This window comes from Caloenas nicobarica, chromosome 5, assembly GCF_036013445.1.
Source record: "Caloenas nicobarica isolate bCalNic1 chromosome 5, bCalNic1.hap1, whole genome shotgun sequence".
In the NCBI taxonomy this organism is placed as follows: Eukaryota; Metazoa; Chordata; class Aves; order Columbiformes; family Columbidae; genus Caloenas; species Caloenas nicobarica.
Genome location: NC_088249.1, coordinates 37,261,622 through 37,279,857, shown reverse-complemented (window position 1 = coordinate 37,279,857; position 18,236 = coordinate 37,261,622). Strand labels below are relative to the sequence as shown.

Below are 18,236 nucleotides of genomic sequence, written 5' to 3'. Positions count from 1 at the left end.
AGGGGCAGTCCAGCTACCTCAGTTCACTGTGTAAAGCTAATGGTGTCTAAGATGCAGCAGAAAGACTGGTTTTTTCAACTCTTCTCTAAGTAAGGACTGACCAGGCGATGTGTTATTCTCACCTGTTCCCCTTTGCCACTCTGTCCTCATACTTTGTATTTTGGTAACCTTTTCCTAGCAAAGAAAGATGCCATTTGGAGAGTCAGTACGTGGTGTTTTCCCCAGCAAGCTGTACTTGGAACAAATTTAGAAGGGTACAGGCAATGGGAGGGACAATGCCAAGGGGAGAGATTGGCTTTATTTTGGGACATTGGAGGTTCTCTGTGAGGAGAAATGAAAATATGTTATGCAAATAGATTGTGGCTTCACTGAACCAAAACTGTTGTGGTACACTTTTCAATTTTTGTGATATTTTTTCAGTGATGAAGCAAATGATAATTAGGCATTCGATGTTCAAGACAGTTTTTCTTTTTTCTTGGAGACAAAGGTGAATTTTTGATAAAGTGTTGCTTTGGTCTTGTAATCATGCACAGAACAAATGGTCACTTATGTTACAAGTGTCTTTCTGTAGCCTAATGTGGATCATGGATGGATGATGGGAGAGAAATTTTCTCAGAGGGATGAGTTTTGATGTATTATTGATCTCTCAACTATCAGAAAGCTTCATTTCTTTCTGCCAGGACAGTGGATTTCAGCCTGTGGTCTACAAGGCTGCTGGGGGTCTGTGACCTGTTCCTAAAGACTCAACAGAAGTTAAGTGAGAAAAGTAAACCTCTTGCTGGTAGGATTCAATTCCATAGGAGTTTGCACCTTCCCTGGAAATGTTAGGGGGTACAAGGTTGGAAAAAAAAAAATGAAAAACACTGATGAGTCATGAGAAAGCTAGTTACACTTTCTGCAGCTGAAGATAGCTAAGTAGCTATGGATTGCTGCTCTACTGTAAGGTCAGTCACTTTTTCTTCCAACGGGAATTTTTCCCTCCCTCCCCTTTGATCTTTACCTGATCAGAGTTCAGAAGTACGAGACTTGGTAACCTGAACACAACAGTGTCATCCCTTTTTATGTAACCTCTGCTCTATTCTCTACACCTCACAGAATCACAGAATGATTAATGTTGGAAGGGACCTCTGGAGATAATCTGGTCCAACCCTCAATGCTCGAAGGGCTTGCTTAGGTGCTCAACACACATTGTCAACTTACGTTGACAATTCCCCACCGAGAATAGCCTGCCAAGAATTCAGCAATGGAAACAGTACCTTCTAGTCCTAACTATGTAGTTAGGGCAACTTCAGAGTGGAGGGCTAAGATGTTTCTGGCAAGCTGGCAGAGTGATTTAGTAGGGCCTTTTCTATAACTTAGGGAGTGGTCACACAGCAGAGTATGCATTTAAAAATAGCACTACAGGCACTGCACACAAAGATTATGTAACAGAATTTTTCTATTATGGTTTTTGTGGTCTGAGTTACATTTGTTTCAAAAGACATAATCTGACATAGTTCACGGCCCTGGAAAGCAAAACGGATACTCGAAAAGTAGTGGACAATTATTCAACAACTAACTGCACATACTAGACTTCACAGAAAATAAGTTTCTATAATTTTAATGAGAAAATTAAGGCTAACACAGGTCATGAGTTCGTTCACTTTTAGGTAAAGCAGTAATAAATTTCAACAATATACAATTATGTATATCTAGAAAGATCTTAATATAAGCAAGCATCCTCCTGTTTCCATTCCTTTAATCCGAGGTGCTGAATTACAAGGTGTGTGCTACTAATGCTGGCCATGCTTGCAATGAATGAGCAAGGTGTTGGTTCACAGAATCCGAAGCCCCTTCGGGCAGCTGTTGGTTAGGTCTGCCATGTGCCCAACTCAAGGTACCAGCCCACTCAGGACCCTGGAGTCTCTGAGCACCCTGCCAGCCTCTTCTCTCACTGCTCAGCCTCCTGAGGGGCAGTGCCTGTCTCGGGTAGTTTGCTGCCCATGCCAGGGTGATGGTCAGCACCCAGAACTTGGTGCTGAAAAGCAGGATCCCTGAGATGGAAATGGAATGGTGAGAGGGTGCACCTCCTGTAGCTGAGAAAAACAAGGACCTTAGAAGGTTGGATTTCATCACAGACATGTTTTCAGTGCTGAAAAGGAAGTTGTGAAGAGCTCCCAAAAAATAACAGCTGTGGCTATGTCGAATCCCAGCAGTGCATGCCAAAAACCCAGTGTGTGTTGCTGTGCTGCACAGGACATCCTGTCTTACCACAGTCCAGATCGCTGTCTTCTAGCTGTGTCGTAATGGAGCTGTTCCATAAAACAGGGATGGCAGCCAAGTGGTAGATGTACCTGAGAGCTCTCTCTTCCCAGTGCTCTGCAAGCACAAACCTTTAGAAAAGCTTTTATGTGGGAAAAACGGCTGTTGGATCAGTGCTGTCTGTAATTAAGGCACGTTGCTGTAGGTGTGTAGCAGCTGTGGCATAGTTAGGCTTTATGCTTTTACACTTGCTGCTTTTAGTTTGCCTCTATATTATTGAACGTAGTGGAAATGAATTCCTCCCTGGATCTACCTTTTTTCTTGATGTGTACATACAGCTGTAGTAGCCGTAGTAAGATGCATGCTGAGAAAGGGCACCAAGGAGTTCTGTGTCCTAGTAACCAGCTAGGAGACTACTATTTCTGTACTTTTTTCATTTCAGACCCTAAGCTTTTCCAAATATTACTTTGAGCTGAAATAGTCTGTTCCTGATCTCCACTCACCAATTATCCTTTAATTAGAAAAGTGAACAAAGCAAAAGCCAGCCTTTGAGCTATTAAAATAGATTTTCACCCTTGTGGTCTAACCAAGTGATCCCTTTGCTCAACACAAACATCCATGACAAGGAGCATGAAGCTGAGCTGGGGCCCCTCTTCATCGTGTCTGCTCAGAAGGAGAAACACCCGTTAATTTGAAAATGAAGATTATAAAAAGCTGGGAATGTGCTTGTGGTAGGTTAATTTTTTTTTTTCTCCCGACAAGAGCCTCCATACATGCTCAAAGAGCAGGGGATGGCTGTCTCTGGGCTCCCTTGCAGCCCTCAGATGTGCTCCCAGGCCATGGGGTGCCTTTTCCACAGGGGGAAGGCGAAAGCGGGCGCAATGCCGCTGCTCCCCAGCTGCGGCCCTCCCCGCCAAGGGACAGTTGGAGGCCTCGGGGTGGCAGTTCTCCCTGGGCAGGGCCGTTCTGGACTCCATCCCCTCACGAAGCAGGGCGTGGGGCAGCCCCGGCCAGCAGCGATGGGGGTGCTGCTGGGGCTGCTCGTGCTGCTGGGCCTGTCGGGGTGCCCTGCCGCCCTGGGGGAGCTGTCTGGGGAGCTGCGCGTTGCCGCCAAGTGGGTGACGGTGCCGCGGCAGCTGAGCCCCCGGGCTGACATCGACCCCCCGGCCGACACCGACCCCCAGGCTGTGTCCTACTGGCTGGAGGTGGAGGGGCAGCCGCGGGTGCTGCGCCTGCGGCCCCAGCGGGGCCTGATCTCCCACCCTTTCACCTTGGTCACCTACGGCAAGGACGGGACCCGCTGGGAGGAGCACCCCTTCGTGCAGGACAACTGCTTCTACCAGGGCGAGGTGCAGGGGAGCCCCGGCTCCCTGGTGGCCCTCGGCACCTGCGGCAGGGGCCTCCGCGGCGTGCTCTGGGTGGAGGATGGCACTTACGAGATTGAGCCTGTCCCCGACGATCCGGCCTTCCGGCACATTCTCTACCGCATGGAGGGGGCCAGCGACTCCATGGGTCCCACCTGCGGGCTGACCTCAGACGAGATGCGGCACCAAGAGGTTTTGCTGCCCTGGCTCAAGGCCTTCCGGGCTGCGGAGGAGGAGGAGGAGGAGGAGGAGGAGGAGGAGGAGGAGGAGACAATGAAGGACTGGTGGATGCACATCAGGTATGTGAAGTTAGTAGTGGTCGTGGACAACGTGCGGTTTGTGAACTCAGGCAGGAATGAATCTGAAGTCTTGAGGCAAGTCATAGAAATCATCAACATTGCAGACTCTCTGTACGAACAGCTTTCTATTCGGCTGTTTCTTTTGGGATTGGAGATCTGGACTGAAAAGAACCCTATAATCCTTACGAACGATATCAGCCAGGCACTTGGTAGCTTTAACAAATGGCGAAAATCAGAGCTGTCTCCACGGATGCGCCATGATTCTGCTCACTTATTCGCATATCGGCGCTTTGGTAGGAGGCTGGGATTGGCGTTTCTAGGGTCTGTGTGTGATAACCAGTGGTCATCAGCAGTTTGTTCCTTCACTAATAGGAAGTTGTCCTCATTTATTGTCACATTTTCCCACGAGCTGGGCCATATTCTTGGGATGCACCATGACAGAGAGAACTGTAAATGCAGACGGAAGAAATGCATTATGCACGAACACGATGTCGATACCGATGCATTCAGTGACTGCAGTTACAAAGACTACTTTGACCTGCTTTCACGTGGCCTTGGCTGCATTCGTCGACCTCCAGCACCTGGCACTTTCTACACCTTGAAGCGTGAATACTGTGGGAATAAGGTAGTAGAAAATAGAGAGCAATGTGACTGTGGTTCACCATCAAGTTGCAGAAAGGATCCTTGTTGTCACCCGAACTGTACGCTTACTGCAGGTTCAGTCTGTGCTTTTGGAAAATGCTGCAAGCGCTGTCGGTTCCTTCCAGCAGGAACACTCTGCAGAGGAAGTACTGGCTACTGCGACCTGCCGGAGTACTGCAATGGGACTTCCCCTCAGTGCCCGCTGGATATGTACATGCAAGATGGAACTCCTTGCAAAGGTGATGCTTATTGCTATCAAGGAAAATGTCCTTCCCACAGTAGACAGTGCAAGCATCTCTTTGGCAAACAAGCCGGGGTCGCTCCTTTAGATTGCTTCAAAGCAGTGAATACTCGAGGTGACCGATTTGGGAATTGTGGTATTCGTGACAATACCCATTTTACGAAATGCAGTATTGAGAATATCTTATGTGGTAGGATCCAGTGTGAAAACATAAACAAATTGCCTGTCTTGCAAAACCACGTAACGCTACTCCAAACCCCTGTTGGAGACAAGAAGTGCTGGGGTCTCGACTATCACCCAGGGATACCAATAGATGACATGGGGGCTGTGGAAGAGGGCACGCCATGTGGTAGTGAAAAGCTTTGTATCAACAGGACATGTACCAGCTTGTCAGTGCTGAACTACGACTGCAACCTGACAATGTGTCACAACAGAGGAGTGTGTAACAGTCGTAAGAACTGTTACTGCAGCTATGGCTGGGCTCCTCCATATTGTGAAAAGGAAGGACTGGGAGGAAGCATTGACAGTGGACCCCCTCCACCCAGGAAGCTGTTTGAGGCAGCAAAGACCGGATTCATGGTGTTCAGCCTTATTTTACTCTTTATTCTTGGAGTAACCCTTGCCACACGTTATAGACGGGAAATAATGGGATGGCTTCAGAAGAAAAAGGCCTGGTTCCACAGAAGATAGCAGTTGTTTGAGATAGTGGAAGTGCCAGCGGTTCCTAAAGGAGAATGCCTGCTGGTGAGTCAGAATCTACCACAAAGCAGTTGCCGAAGACCAACAAGCAGTAGCTTTGGATGCTCCTTTGGAAATCTCCCTTGAATCTCGCAGCTGATAACTCTTCAAAACAATTCTTCAACACATTCTGAATAGTTCTAATCTCATGTAATATCATTAAATGCAGAGTAAATGTTATATTTGTTTATTTTAAGTTAATAAATACAAGCAATAAGGCATGCTGTTCTTTTTTTCTTTCCACCTTGAGCCCTTAAACTGAACTAGTTAGGCAAACTGTAGGAATAGATTTTATGCTTCATATCAACAGTTTACAAATGTAAACTTCTTGAAACAAGTGTAAATCCATCTAGTACTTTCTCCAGTTCAGGGGGAGAGATGTTTGTGAGCATCTTGCTTCTGTCATTCATTAATAACCAAAGAGAAAAAAATTGCTCTTGCAGTCTTCATTTAATTCACATTTGTGCCACGCAGGCAGGCGAGAAACACATATTGCAGTGAGATGCAGGTGTCTGTGGCATAAACCCTTCCAACTGTTTCCAGGGAGTGGCCCTTCAGGAGGGAGGTAAATCATAGGGAACAAGGTCTTCATTTTGTCAGACAGCAGAGAAGCATTACCCAGATCATGCCAGTAAGCATTAGATTTCTGAACCATTGGATATACGTCAAGAGTGTAGTGACACTGAACCTGACATTTCACAAGAACAAATTGTCTTTCTTTTCTGGAAGCGCTCCAGTGCCTTGATTGCTGGGTTCTTAGAAGTGTGATGTGTTTTATGGTCGCTAAGAGGAGCCGTCTGTGAGGTTAAACACGTTAACTGGGTTTCTAAAATGTTTGGAACTATTCTGCAAGTCTCCCCCACCAGAATTCCTGCGATATCTGATAGATGTTTTATCTAATGATCTCAGGGGATTTCTCTTAGTTTACTATGTGTTTGCTTCTTAAGCTACTACTGAATGTGTCCTTGCAGCTTTACAGAGTGTCACACAGAAGCACTGTATGTTTCATTTTTTAACAGGAGATAAAATGTTTTTAACATGAAAAAATACGAGGAATGTGGAAGTACCATTCAATAAGTTTTACTTTTATTATTTATATTATAGCAGTGACTAGATCTTTCAACCAGATCAGCATAAATAAGAGTCTGTAGTCCAGATTTACAGTGAAAACTTTATTTTAAATAACTGGTGTTTCTGGATTACGGGCTGTAATGCACTTGCCTGCTACTAAAAGAATTATATGTATTTGGAAAACAAAGACCACATTTTTAGCAAACATTCTAGAAAGGCAGGATAAGTACCCTAACACTTGCAACATTAGGGAAGAAAGATGATGGTGACTCTACAGATGATGGCGGTAAACTCTTGCTGCCTCCCAAGTTATGACATTTGTGTTTTTAAAATACAAAATTTTCCTGTGCATTTTTTTAAAAATGATTTTGTTCTGCATCCAAAAATGGCTGATTACATTATGATTGGATGTGAAATACAAGGGATGTTATTCACAATTCTTCACAGCTTTTTGTTTAAAGGAAATGGGTCCTTGAATTGCAATCTATATTTGTCTAGGGAAACAAGGTAACACACTGTTTGTTCAGCAGGCTATGCTTATTGTCTTGATACAAATGGATGGTTTTGATTCAGATGAAGAAAATTTAACCCTGCATTTATGTCAAAAGACAAGAAAACAAGATAACACCCCAAGTCTATTCCTTATAACTAGAGACGTTTTTTGAGGGGGTGGGAAAGAGTTTGTTTTGTGAGGGCTTGTTTGTTTGGTTGGTTTTTGTTTTGTTTTTTGTTTGTTTGTTGGGTTTTTTTCCTCCTCAAAGAAATAACAATCTTAATTCTGGTGTGAGAACAAGGCATATGTGACAAACAAGGGGGATGTGGATTAGATGAAAGATGGAGATAAAAAGTAACACAAGCACTACGCCCAGCACCTTGCAACTAGCTATGCCCAACTGGTAAGTACTCACGGACATTTTTTTATGTTGCTTTTTAAATACATAAACATCAGTGGCAGAAGTCTTAAGCTGCCACCCTGATGGCCTGTTGTTGATTGATAGTATACCATAAATTGCCAAGCATAGATCTGTGCTGAGACTAGAGAAACACTTGGAGAGTTCTTATTTACAGACCTGCATACTGAAGATACAGAGGTGTAAATGAAAGCACAATTTAGGCTAGAAAGCTTACTTGCAAATGTAGTTTTGGAAGAGACAAAGCAATGAATTGCTGTAGTTCCATTTTTCTCTATGCGTAAAGATTGATCTAAAACCCATGACTGTTAATTGGGAGGAGGCTTTCAACAAGCTTTGGACAGGACTATTTCTGTACACTTTTCTTCTATTTCTGCTTAGGCCAGATGAGCAAGACAAACGTGCATCCCTATAAACCTAGTCTATGTTTTATTAAACGTGTGAGTTCCCTCACTAAGGTTTTCTCCTTGAAAATATTGTTTCTGATTTCGCCATAGCAACAAATGCCTTGATACTTCTGGTGGTTTGTTAGAAATATCCAGGACAACATAACTGTGGGAACTGGACTGAAACCAGTGTGAAACTGAATGCTGTGCTTAAAGGTTTAAGGCAGGAGTGTCAAACTCATTTTCACCAGGGGTCACATCAGCCTTGTGGTTGCCTTCAAGGGGCGCAACTGTAGTCTTTTAGGACTGTAGTCCTAAAATTACATTACATTCCGTCCTTTGAAGGCAACCGCGAGGTTGATGTGGCCTCCTGTGAAAATGAGTTTGACACTCCTGGTTTAAGGAGTCCTCCTGTGGCAGACAAGTCATGGTTTTGCCTGTCATTGCAGGTGTATCTAGGCCTTCAATGCCTGTCTCCCGCCTGCTAGGCAGGAATCCTAACACTCATTTTAGCACTAAGCATTAATGGTGTAGCATTAAGGCATGTGGCACGCTCTTCATCTAACCCAGAGGTGCAGCACCCAGGCTGCTTCTCCCTATTAAATTCCGGAATCCAAAAGTGCAGATAGTCTTGGAATGAACGCAGTCGAAAATATTTGTTATCCGTACTGCAATACTGAACAAATTGGTAGTCTAACAATGAAGAGCAGAGCACCTGGTCCTCATTTTCATCAGAAAAGATCCTGCAATGTGTAGAGGTGGCTGTCCTAACAGTGCCAAGCAGTCTGGAGATTAAATTGCACTGGGCCTTGTTCATTGTTCCCTGTTGTCTTTGTCTGTATTGCCATACTTGTAGCATGTGCTACAATAGATAAAGTTTAATGAGTAAATCAATAAGGATAAATTTTGCCATGCTATCTTTTTGCCAGTAAACTAATGGTTCAAGAACTCCCTGAGGTACAGGAGTCCCAAGTTCAAGTGGCTCCTCTGTTAGGAGGATAACTAGGAGTTGGCATGGATGCTCCCTGTGCTACCTACCTGCATTGGGCTTTTGCTTCTGCCCATCACCGTCTGATCAGCTTTTCAGTTTGCTGTGTGGCCAGTTACAAGGGCTGGGAGCAGGTCACACCTTCCGTTTCTCTGCTATGCCCACCCCGGCAACCGATCATCCGCTTCTTAACCTTCACGAAACCCGAAACTCCCGCCGGGGAGCTAAGCAGGGCCAGGCGAAGGCGCTGTGTGGCGGCAGGGGAAGGTGCCCGCGGGCAGGAGGAGGCCGCGTTGTGCACCCGGGGCAGGCAGGGACGGTTCCCCAGGCCCCTTCCGCCTCTGCGGTGAGAGCCCATGACAGGGGCACTAGGGGACCGCAGGGAAGCCGCGTCCCGCAGGCCGCCGGGCGCTCAGCCCGGAGGATGCCCGGCTCTGCGGAACCGGACTGGCACCGCTTCCGCTGGCACGGCCGGGCCGGCTGCAGGAGCCGGGCCCCGCGGGCACAGGCCGGTGCTGGGCCCGGGCGCGGCCTCGCCCGCCGCCCCGAGGCCCGGGTGTCCGCGGCGAGCCGGGGCCGCCGGCCGGCAGCGGGGCCCCGTCCCCGGGCGGCGCGGCGCGGCCGGGTGCGGACTACAACTCCCAGCGCTCCGCGGCGCGGCCCTCCGGCGGCGGCCGAGGAAACGAAAGCGGCCGCCCCGGGAGCCGACTTCACCTTCAGGCCGCAGCATGAACGGCAGCGTGGCGGGCGGCGGCGGCTTTTCCGAGGAGGTCATCAGCCTCACCCGCAGACCCTCAGGTACCCCCGCCGGGCCCCCGGTGCTTCCCGGGCCGGGCAGCCGCGCCGCGGCCTGCGCAGCCCCCGGCGGGGCGGGGAGGCCGGAGCGGGAGCGCGGGGCTGCTGGTGGAGCTGCCGGGGGGCTCAGCGGGCACTGGGGCGGCGGGAGGGAGGGTGAGCGGTGCCCTCGCCCCGGCACCGCCGAGGTTCCCGGCCCCAGGGGCCTCTCCTGCCGCGGCGTGCCCGTGGAAATGGCCCGTGGCGGATACGCCGCTGCGGGAAAAGCCGGTGACCTGCGAGAGGGAGAGCTGGCTGGGTCCGGCTTTGTCTTCGGCGAGAACCGCGGCCAGGGGCACCCGCTGCGGCTCTAGTCCCGTCTGAAACAACTCAAATCTGTTTTTCCCGGGAGCTGCTGACTCCGGTGCAGCTCCTGTTGCTTTCGAGTGAGGCGCCAGGGGCTCAGCACTCAGCCGTGTTGGGTACCCAAAATTAGGGGGCATTTCGAAAGATGTTAGTCAAAGTGATCGTACCCCATATTGTCAGCTTGGTGTGAGTTGTTGCGGTAGCTGCAGAGAGTGCTTCGGGCTGCTTGGTGAGAGGAGCCCTGGCTGGGAGGGAGAGGGAGCGGCGCAGTCTGTGGGGCAGTTTTTTGGCTTTGCTTTCCCTGTCATGGCAGCGAGTGCTGCCATGGAAGCCTGCAGACGCCTGCCTGCCCTCGTATTTTTACAGGATTTATGATGCCATTCAGATCGCCCTTTCAGAAGTGTGGCAAGTTAGCAGCAAATGTACAGCTCTGGAACAAAATCCTGGCTCCCAAGAACCGCAGGCTCCGGAGGGGTTTTGGAGCTAGAGCTGTACTTCGGTGTGCGAGCCCTTCTCTTTAATTAAAACAAGCATGGGAGAAGATGCAGCAGCCGTTGAGGCCGCACGACTGCTGGGTGCGGCTGCTGCCAGCCTTGGCTCCACGCGCCGCCCGGGCACCCGCAGCACCCGCATCGCTGGCCCGCGTGCCATCTTCCTTTCGCCAGGGTGGAGGTGGCTCCCATGCGGGGCTGGGGTCGGTCCTGGCCCCCGTGCTAGCGATCGCAACCTCAAGGGTGAGCCTGACGGGCATCCCTCTGCCTCCCCTGCTCGCTGGAGTGGCTGCTGCTCTGAAAATTGTGTAGCCCTGCCTGCGCAGCCACAAGCCCAAGCTAATGAAGCCATGCTTGTCAGTGAAAATTATTTGCTAAATGAAGCCAGTTCTCATGGGAAAAGTGTTTCCATACATTTGAGAGCCTAAAGTTTTGAGGGAGGTGGACGGGGGTGTTGAAGGGCAGAGCTGAGAGGTCTTGAGTGTGGCCACAGCAATTTAAATCTGATTGTCACCAGCAGCATTTGTCCCATCATTAAGATGGACTGCGTATTTTTAGAGTTAGGTTTCTAACTACGTCACTTGATTTGAAAATTGTACAGCCACTTACAACCTTTATGCATTTACCATGTGAATTATTAATTTCTGTGGAAGGAACAAAACGCTTTTATCTCTAACGCATAATGTAATCCCATAATCTCTCTAATCAGAGTTTTGACTTCAACTTTTTAAAGTAGGTCTGATGCTAAACATCTCTGGCAAAAGTTTGCTGAGGAGGTTAACGTGTTTACAGAGACAAAACAGTATGTGTATGTCACTTTTTCAAATTTCCTTCTGAAGTACTAGGCTGAAATGAGGCAAAAAAATTCTGGCTTTATGGAAAACTAAATAACTTTATCAGTTCAATCTGCAATATTATTTAATCTCTCTATTCCTAGTCACGATTTTTTTTAATGTATTTTTGAGGGACTTTTTATGTTCCAGGGGGGTGAATGAGGCATAGGGAGGTCTGCAGCCTCAGGGAGGGTCAGAAGTTTAGCCTAGAGCCTGCTTTTAAAGCTCTGCCATTCTGCTTCTGGTCCCTTGTAGACAAGGGATTTAGTGCTCCTTTTCTCCCTGTTGCGCTGTGTCTCTTTCTATGTCTGCATGAGCTGGAAGGGGAGAATAGCAGAGAGCTCAAGGGATGATAGGGAAGATATTTTTAGCCAGAGTGGAAGTTTAAGTGCTGGAAAGGAAAGACAGTGAAAAAGCCTGTGAAGGCTTGACTGGGTCTGGCATGAATTGCTGACTCTTTTTGTCATGAAGGTCTGCTCCTGTCTCATGTTGCCTTTGCTGATGAAAGCTGTGACTTTTGATTGTTTTTCCAATTATGGGTGAAGACTTGCAAAATGTATACTTTTTCATATCTATATATATTTGGGGGATTTTATATATGTGAGAGAATCAAGATACTCTGAAACTCTGATTTCTTCTTTCAGGCTTTTTAATAAATGTTGATTAAACCTTAGCTTTCTATAGTAGTGATTCCCCCTATTCCCAGGTTATTGGCTTCATAGCAAATAAGTTTTAGGTTTGTGGATTTTTTTTTTCTTTTTAATTCCCATCGAAGGGTGTGCTGTTGTGCACAAGCGTCCTTTCTTGGAATAGATATTAGTCTAGCTGAAATGTCAGTGTTTCTTCAATCTGCTGCTGCTTCCATTTTCTTCTTCATTTATCTGAAGGTGCCAGGAAGGGGAGGGAAAAAAAAAGGTGTGGCAAGATTGGTGGCAGTATTTTTTTACTTCCTAGCTGTAGATGCACACTTAAAATAGCATGACTCATCCTGTACATCCTTTGATCTCCTATGACTGATTTAAAATGCTGCTTCCTAGCAGGCACCAGGTGGTTTTACTTTCATTTGTAACTCTCCTTCTCCAAGTTTCTAGTCCGAACTTTAAGAGAAAGCAAGCAAGCAAGAGAAAATAAATAAATCAGCCTGGCTGAATGTGGAGAGAACTTGCCTTTAGCTGTTCTTGACAATAGGTTATGGATGACTGATTTATGTCAGGAAAAAAAGGGTGTTGTGGGTTTGTTTGTTTGTTTTTTCCCTCCATTTACTTTGATTGTATATCTGATTTTCTTTTTTCCTTTGACCTTTCTTTTTTCAATTGTGAGCCTCTTCTTAGGGAACATTTCCCATCCCTTGTCCCCTATTATTATGTACAGAGAAACCTAGCTGCATGTGCAGTGGGGAATATGCTCTTGTAACCTCTGTTTTTCCAGATTTTTAATTCAATTTGTTCTTCTGGATTTTGATGAAACGAGAAGTTTTAGTCTTTAACTGCACTTTAATCCAGCAGCTGGTTCCAGCTAGAGATCTGTAATCAAGGCTTACTTGAAAGAACAATAAGAAACATAGCAAAAATGTGAAGTGGACATAATTTCCGTTTAATGTATGTGTATTCCTTTTTGTTTTGCTTTAAAACAGAGAACTGTGTCTTTACTTCCTGTCATGTTTTGAATTCCTAAAACAGAACACAGTGATTACATACAATCTGAAGTAGCTGCATCTAAGCTCATCTTATTCTTGGAGGCGAAGGACGCCGGTTCCAGCTCCTGAGACGTGGAAGGGGAGCCGTATGAGCTCCAGCTGCCCCCGAGCTGGTAGCACAGCTCCTCTTGCCTGTTTCCTCATCCGTAGACAGGGTCTAATGCTCCTTGCCTTTCCTAACTGTTTTGCAGCTCATGAAATGCTTGTCAGGCATGATTTCTTGTTGCTTAAAGGTAATTATTTACTATAGGCTCCTGTGAAATGCAGAATGCTTTCCTTTCCTGCTGTGCTGAAGAGGCGTATTCCTGCTGAGGGCTGAAGTGGCATCTCAGAAGCGGTGGCATGTCCCTCAGTATTCCCCAACACCCACCCGAAAACAGCTCATGGATGCTTTATGGAGTGCATCATCTGGGCCCTGAGGCATTCAAGGTCTCTCCTCTGTTTTCAAGACCAGTTTCATGAGAATAACTTTTCTAGACAGTGGTGGTTGGAAAGGACAAAGCAGATCTGTGTGCTGGGAGTTTTAGTATGGTGGAGAAAACAGGACACCATGGGAGGGTACAGACCCCAGCAACAACAAGAATTTCTGAACTTTTGAGCTTTTTCTCATCAGCTTTCTCTTTGGCTTACCTTAGGGCTGGGCTTCAACATTGTTGGTGGGACAGATCAGCAGTATATTTCCAATGACAGCAGCATCTATGTCAGCCGGATCAAAAAGGATGGGGCAGCTTACCTTGATGGCCGGTTACAAGAAGGAGATAAAATTTTAGCGGTAAGCCCTTTCTTCTGTCACCCCGTGTGTTCTTGAAATGCTGTGATCAGTGATGTGATATGGGATGCAGGTTTGTCGTTGTAGTGCACAGAGAGGAAGGATGTGATTAATGCAATTAGATAGTGCTGAGCAAACTCCATGGAGGAGCTATCTTGGGGGTGTAGGGAAGGCTTTGAGCACTCAGGAGATGAGTGCCTCCACACATGGGCCCATCTCTTCTGCCTTCTGGATTTGTGTCACAAGCATTCCTTGATGCTGCATTTGTATTTTCTCTGTGACTTGCCTCCCCAAGGTTTTAGAATCCATCAGACCTTCTCTTGCTCACAGTGGATCATCATTTACACAAAAAAGGTCTTCCACCTCTTAAGTTTCCATTTTTTGACTGGTAGCCAAAACCACCTCCTTTTGCTCACCAGGATTTTTAGGCTATAAAACTTCTAAGCCATACAACTCTTCATTGCAGCTCATCAGGAACATGACAGGCTGCTTCTCCTTTTAGAAAAATGTTTTAAAGTGACTGAGGTTCAGTGTCCCTAGTTCTTCAGACAGTTGGCAATCATACAAGACAATATGCTTTACAAAGTGATGAGTGAAGAAGTAGTCTCTCCTAGTGTGATATCTAATCTTTTAATACTCTAATTTTATTTTGTACTTGGTTATTGTGTTACACATATAATCATTTTAGCCTCTATAAATAGAGTGCCTTGTACTAGTTGGAGCCTATTATTGATCCACAAAATGATATTAAGTTAAACTGCAGAATATTATCCTGTCTTTTCTTGGCAGTTTAATATTAATGTACTTGAATTTGGGGAGTCTAAATATCAATAGAGGCACTAGATGTGATCTCAGCAGATACAATTGGGGTAATGGGGATGAAACAGGAAAATTAGGATGAATATCTTTAGTTAGTGAATTAAATCAAGTAGGTTATAAAAACTTGTGCCACAAGAAAGTATTTTAAATTAAGAAAAATCCTAACTTTCATGTGAATGCCAAATATGTATGCAAGTCTTTGTTTTATTACATCAGTATGTTTTTAAAAGTATGTTTACAAGACTCTTTCAAACAGAACGTTTCAAAGGTAGACCAGTAGGGGGAACAATGTGGAAATGATGCTCATAATAGTAATTTTGCTGTAGCAGCTCTTTTATTTTCATTAGCTGTCAGAGTTACACCTTTGATTTGTTTCCAGCAAAGCAACGGGATAAGAAGCTGCTATTGACACAACTCTTTTCTTATATTCTGGTTTTGCTTCTAGGTGGTTTTTTTCAGTACCTCTGTTTTTTGGCTTGGAGTTTCTCATGTTACTTCTCAATGTAAAAACGCATCTATAATATGAATGAATTAATATGGATCTTGCTGATTATAGTATCATGGCCCAAACACAGAATTTTGTGAAAGAGGAAGATTTTTATCTCCTGTCCTTCCTACGTTAGCCTGCATCGTTAAAAATTTGATTTTTGCCCTTCAGCAACTGGTTCTCCTTTTCCTTTTTTGCTAGGTCAATGGCAAAGACTTGAAGGATTTGCGGCACAAGGATGCTGTGGAACTGTTCAGGAACGCAGGCTATGACGTGTCTCTGAGAATTCAGCGCAGGGTATGTTTTACCCATTTCTTAGGGTTATTTTTGGTTCATTTTAGACTGATTTCTATGACCGATAGCTTTCTATTTCATGAAGCAGAAAAATACCATGTCCAGGTACTCAGTGTGAATTATACATATAAATATTTTGTTTGAAATATGGCCTTCTCTAGTTGACCATGGCTGTAATCATCTGTGCCTTACTTGTTTGTGACAGTATCAGTGCAGCAGTGAGTTTGGAGAAGTCCCCAGATTTTTATTTTGCTGGAGTATGGTGTGTTTTCTCACAGATCTCCTTTCTCAGGGGCAAAAGTTTGTCTGTGAGGAAAGAATCTCAAGTTCTCCAGTTTTGTTTCAGAGTCCAAAATCTTACTGGAGACAAAACTCCCGTGTTGTTTTGGAGGTCATTGCTCATGGTAGTGTTGAGACGTGTGTGCAGCCCAGCACAAAGGAACAAATGTGGGCTGCTATAGTTTAAATATACTGGCACCATTTTGGACATAGAAAGAGAGGAATCATTTGAACATCCCTGGCTAGCATTGACATTGACGAAGGAAATACTGATCTGCCTGAAGTATGCTGGTGGGAAGAGGTGGGTTGAGGCCCCTTTTCTATTCCCTTAATAAAAGCAGTAAATATTCTGGGCCAATGTATAGGGCAGGTAAGAAAAACAGAGAATTAGTGATGCCCTTTTCCTGGTAAAGACACCAGGAAGTGGCGTGGTGCAAAGTGCATCAAGAGATGACTGGATGTCATTGTTTTTGCTGTATGAGACGTACGCAGCTCCAGCTGTTACAGTCCTCGTTGTCCAAGTGGCAGAGAAATGTGAGAGTGCCTGCTAGGGACTGGCTACCCTGCAGTAAAGCTTGGTTGGACCAAAGATGTTCTAACCCTCCCATGTGTGGAACATGCAGATACCTGGGAAAACCATCTTGTACATCCTTACAGAACCACCTGGTCCTGACACAGAACTGGGGGTTCTCCTGTGGTGGGCTCTGACGCAAATACTTTTTTTTCCTTGTAGCTGCAGCCACAGAATGGCCCTGTGGGTCATCGAGGTGATGGAGAATCAGGTGGGCTTCCTCTAGCAGCTGTTCTTGTGCCAGGCCTGGCGCTGGCTGCGGCAGCGGTCTGGATCTTGCTGAGGTATCGACAGCGGATATGAAGAGTTCACGTTTTGGATATCACTGCGTATTTTACACAGCTATGATGTAATTTAAAGATAGAGAATCAACGATCTTATCACAGACTGATGTCAAAAAGGATCATTGTCTATCGTAAAGCTGCTGCTGATGTTCTTTATATATTGATTTTGTTCCAGGGTGGATGGAAGCAGAGAGGAAAAGAGGAAGGGAGATGACTATGTTCATGTATAGGGTGGGATAGCTCTATTTTTGACTAATCTGAAGAGGTTTTGCCATCTGCCTCTGTTGCACCATGAACTTTCAAGCACACTCATCTATTCCATGTTTTAAGATGTGATTTTTGGCTAAAGGGGGTGGGGGTGGTTTTAAATCAAAAACATTTTACTCAAGGCTTTGCCTTGTTTCCACTGAATTTTTCTTGAAACTAATGATACCTGTCTGAACCACGAATAAAGAGGAGCAATGTGGAGGGTATTATTTTTTTCCATTGAATTTTTGTTGGTTGTTGCTAAATAAATGCCTTAAGAAAAATGTATAAAATCTAATCTGTGATTTCACAGGTGAAATCATCAGTGTAGCTGCTGATCTAGCAGTAATATGCAGTATTGGTGAGGTATTCCAGTTCTGGAAAGACAGAAGATAGCCTACTGCTGGAAAAAAGACCTTGATTGTCAGAATGACTGCTCATTCTTGAGTCAGAGTTCTAAGAGAAAGCTTTCCACAAAATGCTAGCATACTGGAGAGAGACAGGCAAACAATTGAATCACAAGGATGAATAGTGGTGAGAGATTTGGGCATACTGAAGCTGCAGAAGGGTCTTTAAATTAGTAATGAAGCAGTAGTCCCTCCATCTGTCAAGTGGGTTGAAGTCTGCATCTCTCAGGTTAAAAGTTCGTTTGGTGGGTTATTTTGGGGGGGAATACTTTATCTAAAGTTTTCTGTAGCAGCTAACTAGCTTTCTGCAGTCAGAAAATCTTGTGATGATTGAAAGGGAGAAGCGAGAACAGGCTGGCATTCTCCTGGCTGTTGCTTGTTTGTCAAGATGGATGTGGTGTTCAGGAGATAGACTGGCGGGTGTAAGCCAGGCTGAGGCTTAGCGAGTAAAACCAAAGGGAGAGACCCTTGGTCTGGAAAGCATGTTGCTGAATTTGCCTGCAGGGTCTCATCTCCTTGCTGTGATATGAATGGTTTTAAATGCCCCAGCTGACATGAGCTCTGTGGGGTGAGACCTGTTGCTCTTGTCTTTGTAAAAGAAAAGCAAAATGCATGGTCTGGTCTGTATGATGCCAAAAAAAAAAAAAATTCATATACAATATATGTATTCAAACAAAGAAAAACTGGTGTTGTGGTGCTTTACTTATCTTTATTATTCTAGCAGATCATTGCTGATGTATTTGAAATTGTTGCATGTTTGCTCAGGGCTGTATTCCTGCTGTCTGCTGGAGACAGAAATGGTGTGCTACTACACATTACATTCATAGATCACCATGGGGTTTCAGAGCCCTTAGACCACATGAAACCTTGCTTTGGCCTGTAAACTGCTCTAGTGTAAGGGGAAGAGGAAACAGGACGAATTTTGCCTGATGTTCTTAGGGGACTCTGGGAACAGACTTGAGGTTTGGTGCACGTATATTGGTGTTGGATGGCCTGGGCCGATCCATGCGGTGACTTGCCCTGGCCTGCAAACCGGTTG

General features: G+C 45.6%; 2 protein-coding genes across 2 annotated transcripts; both read left to right on the top strand.

Moving 5' to 3' along the window:
• Window positions 1-3,032: 3,032 nt before the first annotated feature.
• Window positions 3,033-5,477, top strand: LOC135989760 (disintegrin and metalloproteinase domain-containing protein 20-like). The gene has a single exon (XM_065636804.1). The coding sequence runs from the start codon at window positions 3,033-3,035 to the stop codon at window positions 5,475-5,477; it is 2,445 nt and encodes an 814-aa protein (XP_065492876.1).
• Window positions 5,478-9,109: 3,632 nt separating this feature from the next.
• Window positions 9,110-17,851, top strand: SYNJ2BP (synaptojanin 2 binding protein). The gene is made up of 4 exons (XM_065635604.1): window positions 9,110-9,679; window positions 13,677-13,813; window positions 15,318-15,413; window positions 16,423-17,851. The coding sequence occupies exons 1-4, from the start codon at window positions 9,238-9,240 to the stop codon at window positions 16,561-16,563; spliced, it is 816 nt and encodes a 271-aa protein (XP_065491676.1). The 5' UTR covers window positions 9,110-9,237; the 3' UTR covers window positions 16,564-17,851.
• Window positions 17,852-18,236: the final 385 nt, after the last annotated feature.

Excerpts from the sequence above, each read along its gene's own strand:
- LOC135989760 (XM_065636804.1), top strand. The coding sequence starts at position 3,033 with ATGGCTGTCTCTGGGCTCCCTTGCAGCCCTCAGATGTGCTCCCAGGCC.
- SYNJ2BP (XM_065635604.1), top strand. The coding sequence starts at position 9,238 with ATGACAGGGGCACTAGGGGACCGCAGGGAAGCCGCGTCCCGCAGGCCG. Across the intron at positions 9,680-13,676 it reads CCTCACCCGCAGACCCTCAG|GGCTGGGCTTCAACATTGTT; the intron begins GTACCCCCGCCG and ends GGCTTACCTTAG. Across the intron at positions 13,814-15,317 it reads AAGGAGATAAAATTTTAGCG|GTCAATGGCAAAGACTTGAA; the intron begins GTAAGCCCTTTC and ends CTTTTTTGCTAG.